Source organism: Vicugna pacos, chromosome 7 (genome assembly GCF_048564905.1).
Source record: "Vicugna pacos chromosome 7, VicPac4, whole genome shotgun sequence".
NCBI lineage: Eukaryota > Metazoa > Chordata > Mammalia > Artiodactyla > Camelidae > Vicugna > Vicugna pacos.
The window spans coordinates 50,704,163-50,730,632 of NC_132993.1; the positions used below are offsets into that span (position 1 = coordinate 50,704,163).

The 26,470-nt window shown below is 37.1% G+C and overlaps 1 protein-coding gene and 1 long non-coding RNA gene across 8 annotated transcripts in view; one reads left to right on the forward strand and one right to left on the reverse strand.

Annotated features, from left to right (window-relative positions):
• LOC140697418 (uncharacterized) overlaps window positions 1-26,470 on the forward strand; it is a 235,371-nt gene that overhangs the window by 207,925 nt on the left and 976 nt on the right. For 6 of the 7 annotated variants that reach the window (XR_012074444.1, XR_012074440.1, XR_012074442.1 and 3 more), the window contains 6 exons: window positions 13,668-13,738; window positions 17,687-17,849; window positions 20,716-20,845; window positions 21,662-21,802; window positions 23,874-23,967; window positions 25,919-25,973. This is a non-coding gene — a long non-coding RNA (uncharacterized lncRNA). The remainder of the gene's footprint in view (window positions 1-13,667; window positions 13,739-17,686; window positions 17,850-20,715; window positions 20,846-21,661; window positions 21,803-23,873; window positions 23,968-25,918; window positions 25,974-26,470) is intronic. The other variant, XR_012074446.1, reaches the window with a different exon arrangement.
• AHR (aryl hydrocarbon receptor) overlaps window positions 17,463-26,470 on the reverse strand; it is a 42,021-nt gene continuing 33,013 nt past the window's right edge. Inside the window, exons 7-11 of the mRNA XM_031674183.2 lie at window positions 25,577-25,779; window positions 24,839-24,948; window positions 24,150-24,291; window positions 20,224-21,460; window positions 17,463-17,927 (exon numbers count right to left, since the gene is read on the reverse strand). Coding sequence (XP_031530043.1) covers window positions 17,793-17,927; window positions 20,224-21,460; window positions 24,150-24,291; window positions 24,839-24,948; window positions 25,577-25,779 — 1,827 coding nt within the window. The 3' untranslated portion in view covers window positions 17,463-17,792. The remainder of the gene's footprint in view (window positions 17,928-20,223; window positions 21,461-24,149; window positions 24,292-24,838; window positions 24,949-25,576; window positions 25,780-26,470) is intronic.

A 26,470-nucleotide genomic window follows, 5' to 3' on the forward strand; every position in this document is an offset into this window, starting at 1 on the left:
CGAACAAAAACAACAAGAGTGGGCAGGCTTCCTTGTCTTGTTCCAGGTCTTAGAGGAAAAGTTTCAGCTTTTTACCTTAAAGCAGGTGGGCTAATCTGGGCTGCAAGAGCCAGAATGAGCCTAGTATCCATTTTTGTATGCAGAGCTAGGCCTCAAATGTACCTCAATTTTTATTTATTCTTCTTAAACCTGAAATAAATTTTAGTTTTTAAGCTAGAAAAAAAACCAAACTATAAGTGATAATTAGCTGTGGGTTTGCCATATATGGCCTTTATCATGTTGAGGGACATTCCCTCTCTAGAAAGATTCTTCAGAGAATTTTATCAAAAGATGTTGAATTTTGTGAAATGCTTTTCCCATGTTTATTGAGATAGTCATATGACTTTTATTCTCCATTTCTTTTTAATGTGGTATATCATGATAATTGATTTGTGCATGTAGAACCAACCATCCTTGCATTTCTGGAATAAATTCCACTTGATTAGGGTATATGATCCTTTTAATGTATTGTTGAATTCAGTTTGTTAATCTCTTGTTAATTCTTTTTGCATCTTTGTTTATCGAAGACGTTGGCCTGTAATTTTCTTTTTTTGTAGTGTCTGTCTGCCTTTGGTATGAGGGTAATACCAGCCTCATAAAATGAGTTTGGAAGTGTTCTCTCCTCTCCAATTTTTTTTTTTTGGATTAGTTTCAAAATGATTGGTATAATTCTTCTTTAAATGTTTGGTAGAATTCACCTGTGAAACCATCTGGTCCTTTTATTTGTTGGAAGGTTTCTGGTTACTGATTCAATGTCCTTACTTGCAATTAGCCTGTTCAGATTTTCTATTTCTTCATGATTCAGTATTGGTGGTTTGTATGTTTCCAAGAATCTATCCTTTTCTCACAGATTGTCCAATTTGTTGGCATATAATTATTCATAGAATTCTCTTATGTTTCTTTGTATTTCTGTGGTATCTGTTGTAATGTCCCCTATTTTGTTTCTAGTTTTATTTATTTGAGTCCTGTCTTTTTTCTTGGTTAGTCTGGCTAAAGATTTGGGAGTTTTGTCTACCCTTTCCAGGACCCAGCTCTTAGTTTCATTGATCTTTTCTATTGTCTTTTTATTCTCTATTTCAGCTACTTCCACTCTGATCTTTGTATTTCTTTTCTTCTATTGACTTTGGGCTTAGTTTGTTCTTCTTTTTGCAGTTCCTTATGTCATAAAGTTAGGTTGCTTGAAATCTTTCTTATTTCTTAATTGAGACATTTATCGCTATGAACTTTCTCTTAGAACTACTTTTGCTACATAGCAAAAGTTTGGTATGTTGTGTTTTCTATTTTCATTTGTTTCAAGATATTTTTATTGCACTTTAATTTCTTCTTTGACCCATTGATCATTTAGAGTTGTAGTGTTTAATTTCCAAATATTTATGAATTTTCCAATTTTCTTCTTGCAAATGACTTTTAGTTTCTTACCATTGTGGATGGAAAAATGCTTGATACGATTTCAGTCTCCTTAAATTGATTAGGATTGGTTTTGTGGCCTCACGTATGATCTGTCCTTGAGAATGTATTATGTGCGTTTGAGAAGAATGTGTTCTGCTTTTGAATGGAATGTTCCATAATGTCTGTTAAGTCCATCTGCTCTAACATAGTTTGAGTTCATTTTCTTATTGATTTTCTGTCTATGTGATCTATATATTGTTGAAAGTGGTATATTGAAGTTTCCTACTATTATTGTATTGCTATTTATTTCTCCCTTCAGGTAAGTTAATATTTACTTTAAATATTTAGGTGTTCCTATGTTGGGTGCATAAATATTTATTAATGTTATATCCTCCAGATGAATTGACCTCTTTATCATTATATAATGACCTTCTTTATCTCTTGTTACACTTTTTGGTTTCAAGTCTATTTTGTCTGATATAAGTATAGCTACCCCTTCTTTCTTTCAGCTTCTGCTTACACGGGATATATTTTCCCATCCTATCATTTTTGACCTATGTGTGTCCTTAAAGCTAAAATGAGTCTCTTGTACACAGCATATAGTTGGGTCTTGTTTGTGTATCCACTGTGTCACTCTGTGTCTTTTGATTAGAGAATTTAGTTTATTTCTATTTAAAGTAATTATTAACAGGTATGGACTTAATATTATTGCCATTTTGTCGATTGTTTTCTGGTTTTGTAAATCCTTGTTGCTTCATTTCTTGTTCTCTTCCTTTGTGATGTGATGATTTTCTGTGGTGATATGCTTATGTTCCTTTTTCTTTATCTTTCGTGTATCTACTGTAGGTTTTGCGTTGTTGTTACCATGAGGCTTACATGAAACATGTTATATTTGTAATAGTCTACTTCAAGCTGATAGCAACTTAACTTTAGATGCACACAAAAGCTCTAGTTTTTAACCCTCCCCACATTTTGTGTTTGGATGTCACAATTTACATATTTTTACTATGTGTATCCATTAACAAATTACTGTAATTATAGTTATTTTAAATATCTTTTAATCTTTGTACTAGAGTTAAGTGATTTACCTACCACCTTTACACCATTAAAGTATTCTTAATTTAATCGTATACTTACTTGTATCATGAGTTTTATACTGTCACAGGTTTTCATTTTACTAATTAGCATCCCTGTATTTCAGCTTGAAGAATCCTTCTAACTTTTCTGCAAGGCTGATCTAGTGGCGATGAACTCCTTTAGCTTGCGCTTTATTGGCAAACTATTTTTCCTTCAGTTTTGAAAGATAGCTTTGAAGTAGAGTATTCTTGTCAGCAATTGTATTCTTTCAGGATTTTGACTATATCATTCCACTCTGTTCTGGCTTGCAAAGTTTGCTACAGAAGTCTGCTGATAGGGAATCCTTGGTCTGCTTGGTGGTGTCCCCTAAGTCCCTTAAACTGTCTATATCTTTTTCATTCATTTTTCCTTTTTTTCCTTGATTGAATGAATTCCACTGCCTGGTCTTTAAGTTTGCTGATCCTTTCTTTGGGTTGATCTACTCTGCTGTTAAACCCCTGTATTGAAGTTATCAGTTCAGTTATGATATTTGTCAGGTCTGTGATTTCTCTTTGGTACTTTTAAATATTCTCCTTTGTTGAAATTTTTACTTTGTTATGCATTGCTCTCCTGACTTTGATGAGCATCTTTATGAGCATTATTTTTAACTCTCTATCAGATTAACTACTTATATCTGTTCATTAAGATCTGTTTCTGGAGATTTATCTTGTTGTTTTATTTTAACACCTTCCTGTTTCCTCATTTTCCTTGACTGTCTGTGTTGGTTTCTGTGCATAAAACGAAGTAGCCGCCTTTCCCAGTTTTGACAGAGTGGTTTCATATAGGAGATGAGCCTTATCAATCAGTCCAGCTTGAGATCCTTGTTTTCTTTCAAGACTCTGTGATTGACCAAGCTGCCCTCTTTGTTCTTAGTGAGCAGTTTAGTTGAGTGCCCAGTATTTGAGGGTGTGCCAAGACCTGTCAGTGTCCAAGAAGGGAAGAACACACTGAGTGCCTAGAAATGTAGACCCTCAGAGACAAGGAAATGTATGTGGTTAAGTCCCTTTCAGGGATAAATTGGAGATGGGCATTCTTTCCCTGCCTCCTATGTACTGAGTGTAGGTGTATAACTGTGGAGGTGGGGTACCTGTGATTGCTACAATCTTGTTGGAACTGTGAAAGGAAGCCCCATTGGCTACCAGAGCCAGACATACCAGGGACTTGCTCCTTGGGTAGCAGCTGTGAAAGCTGGGGCACAAACATGTGTACAAGCTTCTTCCAGGGAGATGCTGGTGACTTGGAGCAGGCCACCAGGAGTCAGGTTTCCCTGGTTTCCAGGGAACATCACAGCTAGCCTCTATATGTGTGCTAAATTAAAAGCCTAAACTTCAGGCGGCAGCTTTCAAAGTACACAGATGGACTTTTCTTGGTGAAAGACTAGGAAATGAGTGAGTTTGCCTGCTCCCTGTATTTTGAGCCCTGGGAGAATAGCCCTGTACCAAGCACTTACACGCCCATTAACAACCAGTACTTTGTTTGCTGTAGTCTTGAAGACACAAGTCTCACTGGCTTTAAGAGCTAGATGTGTTGGGGACTTATCCCTCAGTTGAGAGCCCTAAATGTTGGAGCAAACCCTCTGCTCCCCAAGGAGAAGTTAGGAGTTCCCTTCCAATTGTGTGGTGCTGTGCCAAGGGTAGGGTTTCTGGCAAGCGTGTATCTCTGCCTTTCCTACCCATTTTGATGTGGGGTATTTTCTCATTTGCCTGATGTATAGGAGTTGTTCACTACTTTCCAGTTTCTTTCAAAGGTAATTTCTCTTTGTGTAGCCATAGATTCAGTGTGTCCATAGGAAGAGGGGAATTCAGGAGCCTCCTTATTGCCATCTGGTTGACCTCCTGGTTCCTAATTATCTTGGTAGTTGATGTCAAACCTTTAGATATTCATCGATTTTTAACTGAAGCAATTAAGGAGGATTGAAGAATTTGGGTCCTCTGTTTTGTGTGCTGGCACCATTATAAAACCAGAAAAAAATTAGCTGCCATGAACTTTGCCAACATGTATTCAAAACTGAACTACAAATGTTAAATGCTCACCCAGTATCAGTTGTATCTGGTACCACAGATTCTAGTAATCAAGGTTAGAAGCAGGACTATTTTTCTTCCTTTCTTATATTATTTGTTTTGTTCTTTTATCACATCTTTCCAAAAAGGGAAAAATAAATTTAACACAAGAACACATAAAACAGTAAAGCATGAACAGGAAAGTATTGCAAAATAATGGCAGAGAAAATAGAGAGTGAGAGGTTAACACAAGTGAGGGAGAGGTTAACACAAGTGAGGGAGAGGTGAGAATATAACACAAGCTTGCAGTCTGTAAGAGCATACCTCATTGATCTGGTTGTGCCTGGTTTGGCTTTAAGCTTCCTGGTGTTCATAACAAAAAGAGAGTCAATTACAGTTTGATGAGGAGAAAACATGCTGTTTTCCTAGTTCTAATACTAAAAAAAGCACATGGATCTTTTCTACGGGACTTAAACGCAATCCTTACAGTAATTGCCATAATATATCTGGTAAGACTGCTTTTCCTATCACCCCTCAATGAAAACTAAAATCAAAACCTCCCAAATAAAACTCAGTGGAAGTCTCTTTACGTATGGTCAAAATTGCATGGCTGAAGTACAAAGAGTTTTTCAGGGTCAAGCTTGGTCAAAAGAAAAGATTGTAATATATGTATAGGTGATAGAAGAGACAGTGAGCACTTCTGCTATAGAAGTAACATTAAACTCTTCCACATAGTGAGAACCTGGGTTGAGGGGCTCTGTGTGCTTAGGCAGAGAAATGGCAGGTAGCTGCAGTGTGGATGGGCGTGTCATAGGTGTTCCAGTCACATCTGTAAATACAAACTCTGAGCCACTGAAACAACCCAAGAGAAGAACTGGAAACCTTGTCCCGTAGATCAGATTTTCTCAATGTACTTTCCTTAGCATGCTAACATCATGTGACGAGGTCTGAAAATGGTTCCAGTGTCAAAAAAGTTTGGAAAATGCTGCATACTAGTTCCATCTCTTGGAAAAATAGGACACACAGTGGCGCGTTACAGACCTCTAGTAAAGGGATGCGATTAACTTTTCTTTGCCTAGTGTTTCCCAAATTTATTTGATCATTAAATCCACATGTTATCATTTGGTGTGACTAATATTCTATAAAACAGGCACTGAAAAACATCTTGTAGTTTCTGAAGACATTGACTCAATGTGCTGTTAAGGTTAAAATCACTTTAAAAATATCATTGTGAAGAATGTTCTGGGAAACAAAACATTAGACATTAACTCAAAGTTCTTGCACACACATAGCCAGACTAGGATTTTGGTCAATCTACTTCAAACAGGTATAAAAAAGTGTGGCTTCCTCAAAACCCCCAGAGGCTAATGAAAATTTATATATTGGATGTAGAACATAGAAGATAATCACAAGTCCAGATTCTTTTCTATACTATAAAATCTGGCAACTTGATTTTTAAATGAATTTTCAAATGCTGTAGTTTTTGACTTTGAGGAAAACATAGGAGTTTATTATCTCAATGTTCTCATATTTTGTTTTAAACTGAGGTATTCTCATATCTTGTTTTTAAAAGTCCACTGTGCAATTTAGGACTTTTCTTCGGTTTGTACACAAATGTAAGAATAAATTTTGTAAATGGGCTTTGTGCAGAGCATACATTAATTTTCCAGGAAAGGTGAAGTTCTGTCAAGAGCAAAGAACTGTCCTGAATATCCAAGCTGATATGAATGTTCAGTGGGAGCCATTTGATTCATGTCTCACTTGAATCAGGGAGAGAAACCTCCTGAAAGATTGGTCAGTCAAATGGCCAAATCATTCTTAACTCTGGTTATATTAATTTACTAGACAAATGAGGGGCACTTTAGGTAGAACAAGCATTAGTTATCTCTGGTCTAGCCTCAATTTCCTTACCCGTAGCAATTCCTTATTAGTCATTCCTCAGCAGATTCCACACTGATATTCCTGCCTTGCTACCTGAAGATAAAACCACAGTTTAGCATCTGAACTTCAAGGGGCTTTTTAACTGCTTGATGCATGTAGATCAATCAGTGGTTCAACTCTTACTGTGGCCTATTGAAGACCAACCGGAAATATGTTTTAAAAAGTATGAACTTGGGAAGTCTGATGACTTGAGCACAGTTCTTGATTATACCGGTTACTGGCTGTGTGGTGTTAAATAATCTTCTTGAATGCTTCCTTTTCGTAAAAGACCCCTTACTGTGTAGTAGTTGGAATCAGTTCTGATAATGGATGTGAAATTGCTGTACAGATAAAGCACTGAACAGATACATGCTGCACTGGGCTCAGAGAAAAAGCAGCTTTCTGACAGTTCTGGTTCACTTACTCTTTGAGTCATTTTCCTTAGACCTTGCTGTGTGATAACACCATAGTATAGGTGGAAACATGCTTTTTCCCCCATGTACAAGCACCTAAGATGCCTAGTTGTAAACAGCATCCTCAAAATGGCTTTATTAATTCTAAGAGAAGAACAGACACTTAAAGATGTACAACTGACACCGCTTGTGTCATGTCTGACTGACTATAGTAGAGCTATTTTTCTTCTAGGAACCAGACTGTCAACTTTTTGGGTTATTTGCAAAAACCAGACACATTTGTCAGGACCCTTCTCCAGAAACATATGTGGGGCTGTAAGCAACGTGTTTCCTGACTTCTGACATGTGCTAAACATCTGGAAAAGGCAGAACTGTAATAAACTCTGCCTTGGCTAGGTTCTTCTGCATTTCTTCGCAAAACCAAGGCAAGGCTGGAGCCCATCAGGCACCACGATCATCAAGTGGAGGTTCTTTTGGGAGCCCAGATGTCTCTGAAGGTGGAAAGGAGGGATGGGGAATGCTGCCAGACCTTCCTGGTCCTCTCCTGCACAACGGCCAGGGAGAGGGACCAAGAATAACCATTCACTTCTTCTCTGGATATGATTATAATGGAGAAGTAAATGTTTTCTTCCAGATGCCTCCCTTGCCATCTTAAAATAGATAACCACTGTATTAGTTTCTTATTGATGCTGTTGCAAATTACCACAAATGTAGTGGCTGAAATTGGTATAAATTAATGGAGATCAGAGCCCTAAAATCAACGTGTTGGCAGGGCTGCCTTCCTTCCGAAGGCACTAGGAGAGAATTGGGTTCTTGTCCCTTTCCAGCTTCTAGAGTCTGCCTGCATTCCTTGGCCTGTGGCCCTCCATTTTCAAGGCCAACAGAAAATATCTTCAAATCTCCCCTCTTTTTCTTTTTTTCTCTCTCTCTCCTTCTGTCATCGTATCTCCTCTGACTCTGACCCTCCTGCCTTCTTCTTATAGGGATTCTTGTGGTTCTTTGGGTCCACCACGGTAATAGAGGTAGCCTTCCCATCTCGAGGTTCTTAACCGTAGTAACATCTATGAAGACCCTCTTGCTATCCAGTCTGTGTATTAGAACACGCACATCTTTGCAGGAAGGGCACTATTTTATCTACCACAACCATCTTGTTTTGATTACTTTTTTTTCCTTCATTCTTTTTAAAATTGAAATATAGACAGTGTACAATGTTGTGTCAATTTCTGGTATACAGCATAATATTTTAGTCACACATATACAGACATATATTTGTTTTCATGTTATTTTTCACCATAAGTTACTACAAGATATTGAATAGAGTTCCCTGTGCTATACAGTATAAACTTGTTGTTTATCTGTTTTATATATAGTAGTTAGTATCTGCAAGTCTTGAACTCCCAATTTATCTTTTCCTACCTCTTTCCCCTCTGGTAACCATAAGTTTGTTTTCTATGTCTGTGAGTCTATTTCTGTTTTGTAAATAAGCTCATTGCTGTCTTTTTTTGGGGGGTGGGGAGTTCCACATACGAGTGATATCATATGGTATTTTTCTTTCTCTTTCTGGGTTACTTCACTTAGAATGACATTCTCCAGGAACATCCATGTTGCTGCAGATGGCATTATTTTATTCCTTTTTTATGGCTGAGTGGTATTCCATTGTATAAATATACCACAGCTTCTTTATCCAGTCCTCTGTCGATGGACATTTAGGTTGTTTCCATGTCTTGCCTATTATAAATAGTGCTGATATGAACATTGGGGTGCATGTATCTTTTTGAACTAAGGTTCCCTCTGGATATATGCCCATGAATGGGATTGCTGGATCATATGGTAAGTCTGTTTTTAGTCTTTTGAGGAATCTCCCTGCTGTTTCCCGTAATGGCTGCACCAAACTACATTCGTACCAACAGTGTGGAGGGTTGCCTTTTCTCCACACCGTCTCCAGCATTTATTGTTTGTGGACTTTTGAATGATGGCCATTCTGACTGGTGTGAGCTGATACCTCATTGTAGTTTTGATTTGCCTTTCTCTGATAATTAGTGATATTGAGCATTCTTTTCATTTGCCTGTTAGCCATTTGTATGTCTTCACTGGAGAATTTGTTTAGATCTTCTGCCCATTTTTGGATTGGGTTATTTGTTTTTGTTCTTATTAAGTTGTATGAGCTGTTTACTTATTCTGGAAATTAAGTCCTTGTCAGTCATATCATTTGCAAATATTTTCTCCCATTACATAGGTTGTCTTTCGGTTTTGCTTATGGTTTCCTTTGCCATGCAAAAACTTACAAGTTTAATTAGGTCCCATTTGTTTACTTGTGCTTTTATTTCTATTGCCTGAGTAGACTGCCTTGGGAGATCATTGCTAAGATTCATGTCAGAAAATGTTTTACCTATGTTTTCTTCTAGGAGATTTATAGAGTTGTCTTATGTTTAATTCTTTAAGCCATTTTGAGTTTATTTTTGTGTATGGGGTGAGGGAGTGTTCTAAGCTTGATTTACATGCTGCTGTCCAGTTTTCCCAACACCATTTGCTGAAGAGACTGTCTTTTCTCCATTGTATATTCTTGCCTCCTTTGTCAAAGATTAATTGTAAGTCTGGGGGTTTATTTCTGGGCTCTGTTCTGTTCCATTGATCCATGTCTGTTTTTGTGCTAATACCATGCTGTCTTGATTACTGTAGCTCTGCAGTATTGTCTGAAGTCTGAGAGGATTAGTCCTCCAGCTTCATTCTTTTTCTTTACTACTGTTTTGGCAATTCGGTGTCTTCTGTGGTTCCATATAAATTTTAGAATTATTCTAGTTCTGTGAAAAATGTCCTGGGTAATTTGATAGGGATTGCATTAAATCTGTAAATTGCTTTGGGTAGTATGGCCATTTTAACAATATTGATTCTTCCAATCCAAGAGCGTGGGATATCAAAGAGTTAGTTACAAGGGAAATTTCATAAGGCTTTCAGCTGATTTCTCTACACAAACTCTACTGGCCAGAAAAGAGTAGCAAAATATATTCAAAGTCCTGAATGAGAAAAATCTGCAACTTATGATACTCTACCCAGCAAGACTATCCTTTAGAATTGAAGGAGAGAGAAAGAATTTCACAGACAAGCAAAAACTAAAAGAATTCAGCACTACTAAACTTAACCTAAAAAAAATATTGATTGCTTTTTAAAATAGTTTTATCCTGTGTAAAATTGGGACAATGACATTCACCTCATGGGGATATAGAGTCAATGAGATGGCCTGGCCTAAGCATCCAGCAAAGCACATGCTTGGTGGCTGTTAGAAGATGTTCTTTTTAAAGTTCTCTTAATTCAGAGATGCCAAGTCTAGATTCTGTACCCACTAATGCCTGTGTGACCCAAACAGGCGCCTTTGCCTCTTTGACCTCACTTTTCTCATCTTTAAGTGTGTAACTTGAGTTTTCTCATCAGCCTGTGAGTAATGACTCAAGTTGTGATATGACCTCAGCTATAAAAGAACGCACTTACAACCTGCCCACAGTCTCATCTACTTATTTATAGGGGTTTTAAGGCTGTGTTTTGCATGTAAGCACACATCAACTCTCCCAAGTCTTTCTACTCTGGGCCCTTTTGGTTTACTCAGGTCCAGAAAGGAAAGCAGGTAATCTGTAGGATAGGAAATAGAAGATATAAGACACTATGATTGGGAATATTAGAGGGGCCAAAGAGAAAAGAATTTAATGAATAGCACAAATAATTTTAAGCTAGCAGTGTCACAAAAGAATGATCGTGAAAAAAATGTCCCAGCCTCTGGAAAGGCAGATTGAAACCATTATTCATAGTCATCATCCCTTCATCTTAAGGCTACTTCTCTGCTGAGCCAATCTCTCTCCTGTAAATGCTGCCAAGTTTAATTGGCTAACATTTCATCTAAAAGCACTTATGGATAGCATATTTCTCTTCAACATTTTTTCCTACATCACTGCGTTTACTGACTGCATCTTTATAAGGATAATTTATATCCTGCCTTAAAACAATTTGAGACAGCTTACATGAAAACTGAAAAAAAAAAAAGTGATGATACCAAGAGGGAAATGACAGACGAAGCGGGGAGAGAAGTAAAGCAGAAGCACAAACAACTTTGCCTGAAATAAAGGCGGAGGGAAGCTGTCACACTGAGTACAAAACTGAATTCTGTGCTTCCTGGCAGCACAAAGAGGTGAATGAATTAGTTTATTCCGCACTTGGCCTGAAGAGGCAAATCTTTGTTTCTGAGTCTAAACTCTGACTTAGTTCTGCATCGCATGGGCATTGAAGAAAATAACTGACAATGGAAAAGGCCCTTAACAGACGTTTTGACCAATGAGGTTACCTTATAATAGTAATGATGGTGATGGTAGTCATGTTTTGGACAGAAAAATCTTTCTCCTGTTGCTCAGGTTTCCGTGAAAACGGATGAGGGCTTCTAACCTCTTGCCTTACTCCTTATTGTCCTCATGGTAGAAAGGCTGGGTTGGTGACAGCCTCTACACACACTCACACATTCTCAGTAGCTTCAAAATTCAAATGGACAAAAAGGTGCTCTTTATTTTTCCTTGGGTCCTTTAAGTTGTTCGCCAAAATCTGTTTCTTCTTTTTTCCATAGAAACAGAATTGTTGCTGGGCAGATGGTTGCAGCCAGCTGTGAGCATGTGACTAAATTCAAGGGTAGAGAAGGTGGACAGAAGTGATATGTACAACTTCTGACTTAGGCTCTAAAAGACCCTTGGCCTGGACAAGTCCTTTCCTTCCCTTTCTCCTGGTGGCAAAGGCATTGGCTGGAGCATATTGAAGATGGAAGAGTTGTCCCACCAGCCTGGGTGGCGCCGTGGAGCAGAGTCCACTTACATGAGACAGAAGTCTATTTTTGAAACAATGCATTGATTGGTCTCTATTACACCGGGTTGGCCTTTACCCTAATACAGACCCCAGGACAATCAGCGCTAAGAGTTCTTTAACACTTTCCAGCACGTGTCGGTGACTGCTGAGTGCTTTGGGTGTATTATCTCACTTGGTTCTCATAAAGAGCCTATGAGGTGGGGTCGTCTTCTTTTACAGAGGAGAGAACAAGGGCACAGAAAGGTTAAGCCCTTCATCTCACACACCTGGCAAAGGAACAGAGCCAGCGTTCAAACCATGTACCTGCCCCTGAATCTTAAACATCGTGGTGTATCGCCTTTTACAAGGTAGACTTGACTTGGAGCAGAGACATAAAGTCAGGGTTTCAGAGCTATTTCCATGGAGAGTCAGGATCCTGTAACTTGAGGCCAGAAAAGGTTTGTCCTGTTCCCCCGGTCAAGTAACAGTTGTCTCTGGTCAGAGCAGGGAGGCTGTCAAAAGAGGAAGGATGAAAATTTTACTTAAAAGGGCAAGCAGAACCCATCAGGGTAAGTGCTGGAGACTGTTCTCCGAGGGTCACTTGTGTCTCTACACGTGTTGCAGGCAGAGGCAGCGACTGCCTCTTTTGTTTTGGACAATCTTTTCAAGGATGTTTGTGCAGCGAAGAGCCCAGCCTTAGAAGGTAGTGAGAGTGCCTCCCTTCAGAGCAAAGGGTCAGGAGTGGGTACCGCCATCAAGAAAGATTTGCGTTCCTAAGTTCAGGGTTCCTTTCCTTTCCTTTTCCTAACTGCATGTGAAGATGTTGCCTTGCCTTGTGGAGAACCAACACAGTGCTGATGCTCTGGCTGCTGTTACTGTAACAAACTGCCCTTTGCCTCTGAGCCCAGAGTTGTATGTCTCTGCCAGTATCCACGGAACTGCGCCTGGCTAACCTGGTAGCTTGAATGTAGAGTAGAATCTCAGACCATTCAGTTGTTGACAATAAGGAAAAATTTTCTAAAAGTGCAATGAATCGCTCAATATTCAAAGAAAACTGGTCTGGATTTTCTACATGTCAGTTGATTCAATGAGGAGGAAAGGAAGTGTCTTTAAAAACAATGGAAATGGACACTCTTGAAAATAGACGTTCATTTCATCAGAATTCACGTTACCCTCGTTCAGATTTCAGTCTTGGTTCTAAATCTCTATGCCAGAGTCCCGAAATTAGATTTCAGTATCCTAAAATGTCAACAGATAGGTCGTTTAAAAATTTTTGAAGATACAGCATGATGAGGAAATTGAGGATGAATTTATAAATATTACACATGCATTAGGATGTCCAGCTTTATCTGAATGGAGTGTATTACACGGGTAAAACTAGGAAGCCACATTGTACAATACTATTAACGAAACTTTATACAGACCACTGCAGTACACAAGGCCCCTTTTCTACTGCAGAGCGCAGTCAGAGACAGAGTATCGTATTTTGCATTTGGTTGTCATGCCTTTTGTCTTCCTTGATCTGTGACAGTGTCTCAGTCTGTTCCTCTTGATGTTTAACACTTTAAATACTCCCAGGAGTCTTGTGGAATCTCTCTGTTTGCATTTCTTGGTCATTTTCTCACGACTTGACTGGGGTTCTGTTTCTGAGAATCCCACAGAGCTGAAGGGTGCTCGGCGTAGCACCACAGCAGGGGGAACACCGTGACTTAGCACTGATGTCAAGCTGGATCACCTGGTTAGAGCAGTGCTTGCCAGATTTCTTTGATGTAGTTTCTTCTCTTTCTGTACTCTTCTTTGGAAGCAAGTGGCTGAGTTTAACCCACACTCAAGGAGAGGAGTATTAAGTTCCATATACATACGGGACCCTTCTTTCCCATTTATTTATTTATTCAATCACTTAGGTGTACCAGGATGGACTCATGGATGTTTTTTTCTTTGGGTTGTAATCTGATGCTATTATTTTGTTGTTCAGTTGTTCCAGTTTGGCCGCTGGGAACTGCTTTTACGTGAACTATTGACTCCTCCAACACTTCAGTGAGGCAGGTATGACTATTACTCTGATTTTGTAGAAACAGAAACCCAAGCTCAGAGAAAGTAGGAAACCTCCCCAACGATCCGCATCGTGTGTGTGTTGAAACCAGCAGCCTGACTCCAGGGTCTGTGCGCACAGCTTTGCTGTGCTGCTCTTACAGGGAAAGGAGGCTCCACAAATGTCAGTCAGAGAAGGTGTCGTTCTATCACCCCTTTGCCGAGGTGAGAGAGCAGATTTCAAGGGGATTCATCATAAGAGGAACAGCTGCAGAATGAAGAAGCTTCCAAAGGGACAGCATGTAGAGAAAGAACCACACATGGTGCTCAGAAGTAAGCCTGCTGCCAGGTGGGAGGCAGGGAGAGTAGCTCACAAAGGAAAGAGAAGGGATCCTAGGATGCGGGACAGCTCGAATCACGGAAGCTAACAGAAGGAAGAAGTTCGCTGAGGGTGCAGTTGGTTCGGGTGCAGGGTCACGGAGAATCAGCTAGAAAGGGTGTTAAGTGAACTTCAACAAAGCAGTGTAATAGAAGGGAGGAAAACAAAAGGTTTCAGGAGATGAAAAATATTTTGGAGAAAGGAGGCAAGTAAATAATTCAGTGAGAAAAGTAATTTCTTTCCGGGATAGAGGACGACCTGTATACAGGGACGCCTATAGGAGAGAAGAGACTCTGGAAAAGGGAAGCAGAAGCTGAGTGTGTGAGGACTGGAAAGGAAAGGTGTTAATCTCGGAGGCAGGGGGACTTCCCTTTCTCACACTGGAGGCTGGCCTGAGAGACAGGATAGTGGTGTGTGGAGGTAAAGGTACAGACACTTAGGACACACTATGGGGTTTTGATGGCCTGACTGTATTAGAACTAGAAGCCTGGTCATCTGTGGACACTGGGGAAAACAACAGAGACTCCCCAGTCTTGTGAGCAGCTAACATCCCTGGGTCAGTGTTTGACAGGCTTGGTGACAAGGTGGCAAGTTGACATCATTTATGCTGATGGAAGTCATTTGACTGAAAGCAGAGATCAGAAATAATGATTATCTGGATTTTTACTTGACTCTTTCAGATCAAATAATTAAAGACTAAGTATGATGCTGACTTGCTATGTTTCTATTGAGTTGTTGAGAAAGCTATCTAGTGATTATTAAGAATAAATGTAAAATTAATGTAAAACATCACTACCAGAATGAAAACTTTGTCAGGAATTTTTCTTCAAATAATTCTAACTGCACAATTCCTGGTGAGTGTTTGATACTTATGAATTGAACACCAACGGCTTCATATGTCATTTATATTTGTTAGAGACGTAAGTCAGGGCAATAACTTTTCTAGTCTAAACATGAAATACAACATTGGTTATTTTAAATTTTTTTTCATAAATATTCTTAAAATGTTATCTATTAAAATGGATTTTGGATTTTAACCACGCCACTACATCTATAACACTGATAATACAAGGTTTAAAACAACAGTCCACTTCAGAAGCACTTTAATCTAGGAAGTTACTTGAAGTCTATTTTTTATATTCAGGTAAAGGCCAAAATATCCAGGGGCAGAACACTGTAAGAAGTTTATGAACTACTGGCTTAACCTACCCTTAAATATTGTGACTGCCTTCATTTAACATAATTATAATACTATACCAAAAATACTCTATTTGGACCAGAAAGAAGAATTTGCATTAAAACGTATTATTCATACTTGGTGATTATTTTATTACCACATATATTATTGTATACAATTTTGTTTGATAAGTAAGGATATTATAAATCATATTTTAAACAAAAATGTATGCGTGGCATATGTAAGCAGTAACATCTTGAAGGACAGAACATCCATGAGAACATTTACCTAAAATGTAGTAATACTGAAAAACACCAGTCTGTGCATAGTAATGATTGAAAGCCACATAATACATTGGAACACTGGTAAGTCTTCAGGTAAGAACAACCTGGCATAGGGACACATCCACGTCCTTAAAAGTGCACATCATCTAAAACAAATCCCTCAATATAGCAGTACACAAAGCATTCTTTTTTTGTTTGGCACTTAGCAATACAGACAAAGGTGTATTTGGTTTAATGTGATTTTATTCTTAGATAAATTTTAGTTACTTTATATAGATAAAAATATACAATATTGCTTTAAAATTTTTAAATTTTATAAGTGTATAATTGTCACCATATTCACAATTCAAAACGACTATTTTTCCACTAAACAAGTCATCCAATTACATGTGGAAGAAACTAACAAAAATGGTTTATTAGGAAGACTTTTAATGGCTTAAATATAAAAATGGACTATTAATCTAGACCACTGATCTAAATTTTTAGTGATACTGCATGCTGGAAACAAATTATGAAATGTTTTAGACAAATTTGTTTTTTCAACACTTAAACTGCATTTTCAGTCAAAATTTTGAACCTATGGAAGCATAGAGCTGACATATTTTGTCTGAAGCCACTTTTATATACATTAACTTACTAAAAAAAAGAAAATGGTATATTTTAATAATACATTGCAGTTTGGAATTCCATGTTTTTATATAATACATGCAAAATGTCTCTGTGCCCTTCAGATGTCATATTTAAGTAAAAGAAAGGCAGATGGTGGCACTTACAAGTCACCTGAGGATGGTAAAGTTAGTAGGGTGATTAATTTGCCTCACTGATAATAAAGGTCATTATATCAAGTAGACAACCTAATATTTGAAGTTAAGAGAAACTCATGGTTGTCTTTTTCTTAATACCACCTTTTAAACGCAGTTGGATTCATTATTTGCTTTCTTAAAAGGACACACTGATTATGTTATGACCCAATTATTCGTGTGCGTATATAAGGTATGCACTAGTTTTAAAGGAAAGATTGAAAATATTTTACAGATTGTTTTGTTCATTATAAACTACATGTATTCTTCCACTCATACCAATACTTTGCACCAAACATTGCTATATTCAATCTTAACACTCCTCAAATATGAGAAAAAGAGTTTCCACTGTACTAAGAAGTGAAATTTATAAAGTCAGCGTACTACATCTTAAAGGATTATAGATCTAAAACAGGTTTTAAAGAATTTATACACATTGAAATGGGTGCTTTATTTAAAGAGCTAAAAATAAAGCTGCTTCTCTTCATTTTAAGTTAATAACAAGGTTGCATTTAACAGCAGATTTTCTACACTGTAACATTCAACTATCATGGTGGAGATTTTAGTAAAGATAAATGGTGGTCTATCTCTTCTGAAAACTGTTGAAATTTTAGTTCTGCTGTCTTAACACTTATATAATAATTAAAAAATAATTTGGAAAGATAGTTCATTTTTGAAGTATTTCAACGTAAGGCACATGGCAACAGTAAAGTCTAGAAGCAACTAGATTATGTAATAAAGAATCTTTTCAATCATTATTTGCCCTTTACCTGAAGAAAGTGGGTGAGTAGTGCAGTTAAAACATGCCTAGATTAATTTAAAACATGACTGAATTTAAGAAATACCAATAATATTTGTGTGCAGAATGTTATTAATTTTTAAAAGAAAGTATGTTTTATATAAAATATACTCCTACAGTGTTATAGGTAGAAAAAACTGTGAGGCACTTGCATTAACAAGGAAGGAGGGGAGCACTGAAATTAGCTTTTTATAAAAGCACCAAACCACTCATTTTAACATCTGAGGTAAAAGCAGAAGCTAAAAATAAAAGGAAATAGTTCATATTTGGTATACTACTAAGAATCTAGAAGTTCAAAACTCAAAAGCATTTCATTTTTATTCAACAGAAATAATCCCAACAGAGAGAATTTTCTTATTTAAAAGTGTCCTGTGTTCTATGGTCTTACTTCAGAATAATGTACAATACAGACGGTATTTCACTCCTTCGTGGCAGCATCCTTTCTGTTTTAATGACGGTAGTATACGTAATTTTGATATTTAACTCCTTTTATAAAAACATTAAAATTTGGTTTGGCATAACAGGGAGAACATACTTCAGGGCTTCCGCGTGAACTCGCTGATGTCCAAAGCTGGCCGTTTCATCACTCTGATGTTTGACATGCTAAATGAATCAAAAACCAATGTGAAATTACAGGAATCCACTGGACGTCCAATCAGGGAAAGGCCTGGCCTCTGACGGGTGAAGGTGAGTGGCCGTCTGAGTGTTATTTATGCTAGGTAATTGAGCTGGAGAGGTTTCATTTAAAACTCCTCCATTCTGAAACTGAAAACAAACACAGCAATGCAACTTATTAGAACATATCCTTTCAAATATCTTAAGCCATTAACTATATTAAAAATGTATTTTAAAAATCTTCATCAGGCATTTTGTTAACTTCAAATTCCTTTACTGCTGCTACATTTTAAATCATTTGAGGAAGACATAATGAACACATGTATTAGGTGCATTTATGACCTTTCAGTTTCTCCATTAGATGGTAGAGGAGAGTAATATCAATGAATTGCCTTTGGTTGGGATAGGTATGGATGGATCAGAGAGTGCCAGTCATGAATCAGGGTTATTAATGATATTCTCTGTCATAAGCGGGTTTGCACTGACCAGATTTTATCTCAGTAAGTTCTAATTAATTATGTTCAAGACTACTACACTGGACTACAGATAACCTAAGACTTTCCCAAAAGAGGTAAGTTCTGTTGTATAAGAGGTTTCTTAATATTCCTAAAATATTATATCATGGGTATGATTTCTAGAACCAATTTTTTATTGGTAATATGCTTTTAATTAGTAAGTACTGAAATTACTGTCCTAATCACCAAATTAAAAATAAGAACAAGCATTTTATTTTGCTAATCTTCTTACAATGAAATTAGTCTGATTCCCGTAACTGCTGCTCAAAGGGGAGAAAGACACAGGGACACAGGTGGTGCTGTGGGGTTTGTGCGGAGTTTATAGTGCCTCTTATATTTTAATACTTGTTAGTGAAGGTAATGAATTATAATCATACCCTTAATTGCTCTAAATAAAATCTGCCTTTCCAAAGCCTATGTAATAACATTAGGCTTCAGGAATCAGAAGATTATTTCCAAACTTCTTTGACTTTTCAAAGGGAAGGTACTATTTGCCCAGACAATGATAGGTTTTGAATAAATTACTCTCATCAGTGGTAATACAACGCATGTGCTGCAGCAATTCACTTTAAATATATTGTCAAAAGCAGTGCTGTCCAACAGAAATAGAATGTGAGCCACAGATTTTAATTCTTTTAATTTTAACAATTCCCTGGGGGAATATATTAACGACTAGAATTCGTATTATTCATAAAGAAGTAATACAAAGCAGTGGGGATGACAGCACTGGAAAGAATTAGTGCTAATGCAAAAGAATTAGTGCTAATGCAGGCCCTGCTCAAAATGTAATTTTACACAATGAACTTTCCTGCAGTTGACTGTCCCCATGCTTATTCTACAGCCATGCTGGGAGACAGACAGTGGCTGGATATTAAATTTTAATGTAACTGAAGACTATCAGGAATGAGGGTAAGAAAAACTTTCACAGCCAGTTTCTATTAAAGAGCTCATATACAGTTAGACAAACCGAATGTCTGGAAAAGGCCAGAAGGAACAGTTTACAAAATATTAACTTGAATCTTTTCACTATTATACACAGTCAACAAAGACCTAAACTTTCAATCAGAATTTGCTTCAAAACTAAACTTACACATACTTTAAAATGAACTAAGTATTTTCTAATGGAAAAGTGTAGATGCAAAAATGATATATACTGTTACATGGCCAGAGAGAGCCAGCTCTCCTCAGCAAGCACTTTTAAGTTGACTTGATGCTAGACGAGTCTGGATGATAGATTGAAATATTAGGAAAGATATAACCTCAAGGTTGAGTCCCATGATGGAAACCCAGCTGAATTACGCCATTTTTAAGAATGTCAGGAAAAAACCCCATTTTACCTTAAAGGCTAAAACAAGGATCTGGCAGATCACAAGGAGGGGTTGCCAGAGGAGAAGCCAGGACTGAATTCCAGAGATGAGCTAGGACTAAGGCATCTGAAGAAAGTACATCTATACTGACTTTAACTCGATTTCAACAGAAATATAAAAATATTGAATTTTTGTTGTATACCTGAAACTAATTGTAAATCAATTAAATGTCAAAAATGGAGGTTTGAAGAAGTTACTTTTAAAACTTCAAATCTTTTGAATCCTGAATTTTTAAAAGCTATATAATTTTTAAGAATCAAGAAAATATTATTCTAGATTTTTAACTGATTTCACCTGGTAACTTAAAGACAAAGACATATTCATGTTGCTTTAGTCCTTGATTTCTCCCTCCTTTGTGTTTCAGGTAGGTATGATACTTGTATTAGTAACATGCTGGAAAAGTCCTGGCCAATAAAAAACTAGGCACAGATATAATTAAAAAACGCTCTCATATGAATGCTGATAATAGATTAAAATCAGTCACTGGCATAAAAAAATTTTTAATATATTTATAATGTACAGAGAATCAATGAAAGGGTTTATGTGATTTGCTAAAACCCTTACCTTGTTTAAAAATGCCTCTGGGCCTGGCAGCGAGGGGTCGTACTGCATGGGGGCCACGTGGCTGTGCTGAGGCTCCGGCTGGCACTGGTACATGGACACAGCCCCGGCGTAACATGTCTGAGGAGTCAGTACGGCTGACTGGGGATTTAGTCCATGCTTTTGGTTTTCTGGAACTTGTAAACATGTGACAAAATCTTCTAAATTAGAAGTAGCAGTAGGGTACGGGGTTGGTTCAAAATTCCCCATGGGAAAGTCTAACTGTGTGCCTTTGGAATGTGGTGGCAATACAGACTGGTTACAGGGAATGAAGTTCTGTGTATAAGGTATAGTATCCATCTCAGATTTATAGGGAAAGTCTTGACTGGTCCCAGGTAAGTCTGAAAAGATATACTGCTGCAGGTCCTGTTGAGGACAAGTAAAAGGCACAGACTGGTCAGAGTTCCAATTTGCAAACATGCCGTTAACTTGCATGTGCTTCATCTTCTGACACAGCTGCTGTGGCTCCACCGCTGTGAGCTTCCGCTGGCGCTGGAGCTGCTGTTCCAGCTGCAGCTGCTCCTGTACCATGCAGCTTGCGTTCAGAGCCACGGATTGGGGCTGATGGAAACTTGAGCACCTGAAGGTAGGCTTATTTAAAGAATCTTCTACGTAGGTCAGAATTTCATCTGTTAAGTCAATATCTCCGAAGTCATTTTCCTCCGAAAAGTCAGTTTGGAAAAACTCCTCATTCTCTTGCATGTGTTTGATATCTTCAAAATCAATGCCTAGGCGTTGCATAATGCTGTATAAGTCACTATTTCTGTTATCTGGAAAGAGCCCTGCATGATCTCCAGAGAGGCTCAGGTTCATTTCCTGAGACTGACCAACTGGCTCATGTTTCAGGAGATTATCACTCCCTACTGGTGCAACACTGTTTTGCCAGTTACTGCATTCATTCAGAGATTGATTGAAAAAATTTCTTTTGAAAGATGTACTACTTGAAGCAGGACAGAGATAAATAGACTCGTCTTGTTGCATCATGGCATTCAGCAGGGAGCTGGGATTGAGGGAATCCTTACTTAGAGTTGACTGGGTAGCAGATTCTTTTCCACTAGCACCATGTTTAGTCCTTATTGGTAGTGGATCCATCATGGGAGGAAAAGGGTTACTTATCTCATATAAAACGGCTTCTCCAGTGGTAAACAAAAAAGGCAACTGCATATTTCGTTTTCGTAAATGCTCTGTTCCTTCTTCATCTCTAAAATTGTGCATAAGAAGTTTTGCATATATATTAGGAAGAGCCATATCATAAACATTTCAAGTAAAATACTAAAAAAAACCAGCAAGCAAAGTACATCATAATTCAGTCTGATAGCAGGAACATGACATTTGAGAGAAACTTTTCTGATGACAAGTACTTAATCATGTAAATTTGTCTAATTTGAATTTTCACACTCAGGTTCCATCCCTACCTAAAACCCTGCAGAAAAAAATTCTAATGGGAATAAAGATCCAAATATAAAAACAAGGCATGTCAACATAAAACCCAGAAGCTCTAAAGGAAGACTGCCATACGAAAATAAAGAATTTGTAAATCAAGGTAAGGCATGGAGAAATTGTCAAATTAGTTTCACATATACTACGTATTGTGTGTGTATAATTAACATTCATATCAAGTAGAGCTTCAGTGGATCTGAGAGGCAAACAACTCAGCAGAAAAATAGGCCAAGCAATATGAACTTGCAATTCACAAAAGAAAAATGTCCTATAAAGATATAAAAAGATGTCCTGCCTCAGTAGTAATAAGAAAGTGAAACATATACCCTCTTAATAACAGAACAAGCAGAAAAAAAAATCAAATGTATAAAAACACCACAAACTGGACCACTGATACTATACACACTACAGAACACATTCCTGACAAGAGCACATGTGCTGTTTTACCAACACTGGCCATTAGATCATAAAATAAGCCACCACAAATTTCAAAGGACTGAAATCCTTCAGAGACTGTTCTCTAACTTCCGTGGAATCAAGCCAAAAATCACTTAACAAACAACAAGAAACTCCCCAAATTCAGAAAATGCATAACACTGTATTTCTAAATAATTCATAAGTCAAAATAACTATTAGCAAATATTTTCAATTGATAAAACAGCATTGTAAAGTCATATTTAAAGGGAAATTGATAGCTTAACCACATACATTAAAAAATAAAAAGTTAGGAAAAAACCCTAATTATACCTTCAGAGTAGAAGGAAATAATCATGACTAGACACACAAGGGATAACAAATGTACAAATAAAATTAATGACCTTCTAGTAATAGTGATTAAAAGAGGGCACAGATTTCTAATGGAAATAAAATGTTTTTTAAAAGAACATCAGTATAGAACTTAGAGTAAAAAGAAAATAAGAGCATCAAGGAGAGAAATCACATCATGTTAACGATGGTAGAGGAAAATTCAACACCCATTCATGATGATGCTTTAAACTGAAGAGAAGGGAAGCTTTATATCTAAAAGAAAAAAAAATATTTACAAAAATAACAGAACACTACTACAAACATCATACTCAGTGGTCAAATATTAAAGGCTTTTTCGATTGGGAATAAGACAGAAATGAGTTATTATTTCCATTATATTTTACTGAGGGCCTAACTAGTGCAATAAAAGAATAAAAAAACTGTCTAAAGGTTAAAAAGAAAAAAATTATTTGCAAAGATGGTATACAGTAGAAAATCTTAAAATCTACAGACACCAAGGGGGAAGGGTATAGCTCAGTGGTAGAGTGCATGCCTAGCATGCATGAGGTCCTGGGTTCAATCCCCAGTACCTCCATTAAATAAACCAACCAACCAGATTACCCCCCCCCCCAAAATCTACAGACACCTTATTAGAATTAATAAGTGAATTTTAGTAAGGTCACTGAGTGCAAACCAGTATTAAAAAATCACAATGAATATATATATTATATATGTATTTCAAATAAATAAACTTCAAATAACATCACAGAACATCAAATATCTAGAAATAAAATGAATAAAAGATGTATAAGACTCAAATAAGACAAATATAATCCATTACTGAGATAAAGACATAGGCACATGCATGCAGTGTACCCATATACACCGTGTTCATGGGTTGGGGGATTTAATATTACAAAGAAACCACAGTTTCAATGCAGTGGCAATTCCCAATAGATTTTTCTGGTGGGAATTGACAATTGATTTCTAAAATACATATAAGGAAAAGGTAAAGAAGAACCTAAACAAACAAGATGGAGGGCATACACTCAGACATCAAGACATATCAAGATACAGAATAATTAAGACAATGTACTGCTGGCATAAAACAGACAACAGGGCCATCAGAACCCAGAAATCTACCACACACAGAATCCTCTGAAAAGGTGATCTTTTCAAAAAATCATCTTTTTTCAGTAAATGTTACTAGTCAATTAGATGTCCATAAAAGGGGGGAAAAATTAATCCTGATCCTCACCTTCCAAGCTGCACACAAAAAAATAATTCTCTAGAGTGGAGAAAACATTGGCAATACAAATACTTAACAAAATACGCATTTCTAGATACATAAAAGACTTATAAATAAATTCACTGTTTGCTTAGCAAACGTATGCTAAACAAAGCACTGTTCTATTTTTATTTTACAGATGGCACTAGCATTTCATCGTCCCTTCATTTACCCAGGATCAATCCTCGGCGTTTGCTCTGCTTGCCTGCTACATGTTCAGTTTTTTCAATAAGGTTTGTCAATTCTGTTTTCTCAGTGTTGTTTACCTATACCTTCTTCTTTCTATATTACCTTTTCCATTTTTATTTCCAGAGTAAATTCTCCTGGAATTTATTTTTACGTTTTCATGTAAGAGGACTTATAAACCAAGGGGTTCTTAACAAAAACAGGAAACATTCTAGGTCTTTGTACTTACGTTAGCGGTCTCTGGGTCGCAATGATATAATCTGGCCTTCCATTTTTATAAACTAAGCGTGCATTTGACTGTACCCAAGCCCATCGATTGTCTTTCGTAAGAAGCCTGAACACTACCATTCCACTCTCTCCAGTCTTAATCACTGAAATAAAATTTAAAAATTAAATTATTAAGCCCAAGATCATCACAATAAAGAAAATCTCTGAAACAAAGCCCTACTGAAATATTTCTGGATGTCACTCACGTTATCACCAAAGAAGATAAATATATTGACAACTTTTAAACACAGCATTACAATGCATCAAAACAGTTCTTCAGCATTGTTATTTCTTCCCATTTCAAACTAAATTGTTTATGTAAATTGCTAAAAGAAAGATTAAGTCAGACAACTCTAGTAACATGTGACACTAGAGAGAGAGAGTATAGAGGTTGAGGGGAAAATTACTTCCTGTTTAAAAAAGGAACATTTCCTACAGCTTAACATTTTACTATACAATTTTTAAGTATAAACTGTACTAACAAATATATGTATTGAAACTGCCATAAAAAAATTGGGGAAAATGGTCACTTTCATACTAAGTAAAATACTATAATCGCGTGTGGCAGCTGTGGAGCAGTTAAGTAATAAATCGAGACGTATACTAGAGCATATGCCATTTTTTCAGACACGTTCAGAAGGAACAACTCACTGCGGATATGGTACTCAGCGCAGTACAGCATGTCCGCGGCATGAATAAACTGATACCCTGATCCTCTCATGCGCAGCTCTGCTTCCGTGTAGCCTAAAACGATTTTTCCTCTATTTAAAAGGCAAAACAAGACTGAAATTAAAATTGAACATAATTGGAAGTACCCAACATATGCACTTTGTTGACATTCAAAATTTCACATTAGCAGGTAGAAGCATTTCTGTTACTGTTTTCTTTTGCTGGTAGCTGCAAATGTCAATTTTAGACTATTTCCTCCTCCTAAATAAAGACTGAAAATTATAAATGAATCTAACTGGGCAGATTATCTTTAATTAAATTCTAGAATCGATTTTGAGCCACAGTTTCTCAAACCTGTCTGCATTCCCGTATAGGAAGGAGAAAAACAATAATATGCTTTGGTCGCTAAGCTTCCAGGGCTTAAAGCCAGTTTGTACACTTAAAAAATGTAAAACAAGCCAACAATCAGTGTCATCAGGATACTGAATCTTAATCATCAGCTCTATGATACAGAAACTGGCAAGTACTGTAAAAAATTATAAAGTACTAAGATGATTTGTGAACGTGATATTTTAAAATGCTATGCTAAAAAGTATGAAATAACAATAGCTACTATAATAATAAACTAATTATAATCTACACTCTGGTTTACATGCTAAGATAGACCTGCTGCAACAAAATATACATTTGGTGAAATAAAACTGAGAAAGTTTCACTTACTTGGCATCACAACCAGTGGGCGTAAAGTCTAGTTTGTGCTTGGTTCTAAAGATGAAATTTTTGTTGCGGATTTCGAGTATGGATGGTGGCTGAAGCGGAGTAGCTATTGCAAACAAAGCCAACTGAGGCGGAAGTACTGATCCGTCTTTCCCCTTCTTGTTCTGTCCATGAAGATACTTTAACCTCCCTTGGAAATTCATGGCCTTAAAAAACCATAAACAGTTCATTAAAATTAATGCTTTAAAATGGTTCCTTCTAAATTGTGGCCATTTCCAGTGTTGCTGATAATTCCATAAAAGTTCCTGAGGCTGACAAATGCTACTTTAATTCCTTTCTCCACAGGAAGCCCATTAAAACTGTCCTGGAAGGTAGTATGAGGACTGTCCTCAAGGGACTGGTAAGTGACCCACTCCTTGCTTTTCAGCGGTCACAACAGGAAGACCTACGGAGTCTTCTGAGCTTGCAGCTGCCCTGCTATCCATGCCTAGCTCTGCTTCGTGCACACCAGACACTCAAAATGTGTTTCCTGAATGAACTAACAGTGATAAAGTCCTCAAATACAGATTAATTTTCAAACAAACATGAGCTATATTCCATAGCTCAGAGTATATTTCATAACTCATGGTAATAGAGCTAAAACACAATTTTTAAAGAAAACATTAAAATGAATCATAAAATCATACAAAGAATGTAGAACTCTATAGAGGAAACAAAGACAATTTAAACATGACCATGATCAACTTAAATTGCTTAAAACATTTTTAACCAGGCCAAGGGATAATTCTGGCATCAATATGATAGCAGCACAAGGAAGAGAAGGCCCAATGACACAAAGAAGTTCTACCTCAGAAATACACACTGACTGATCATCAGTACTAGGAAAACGATCTTAAA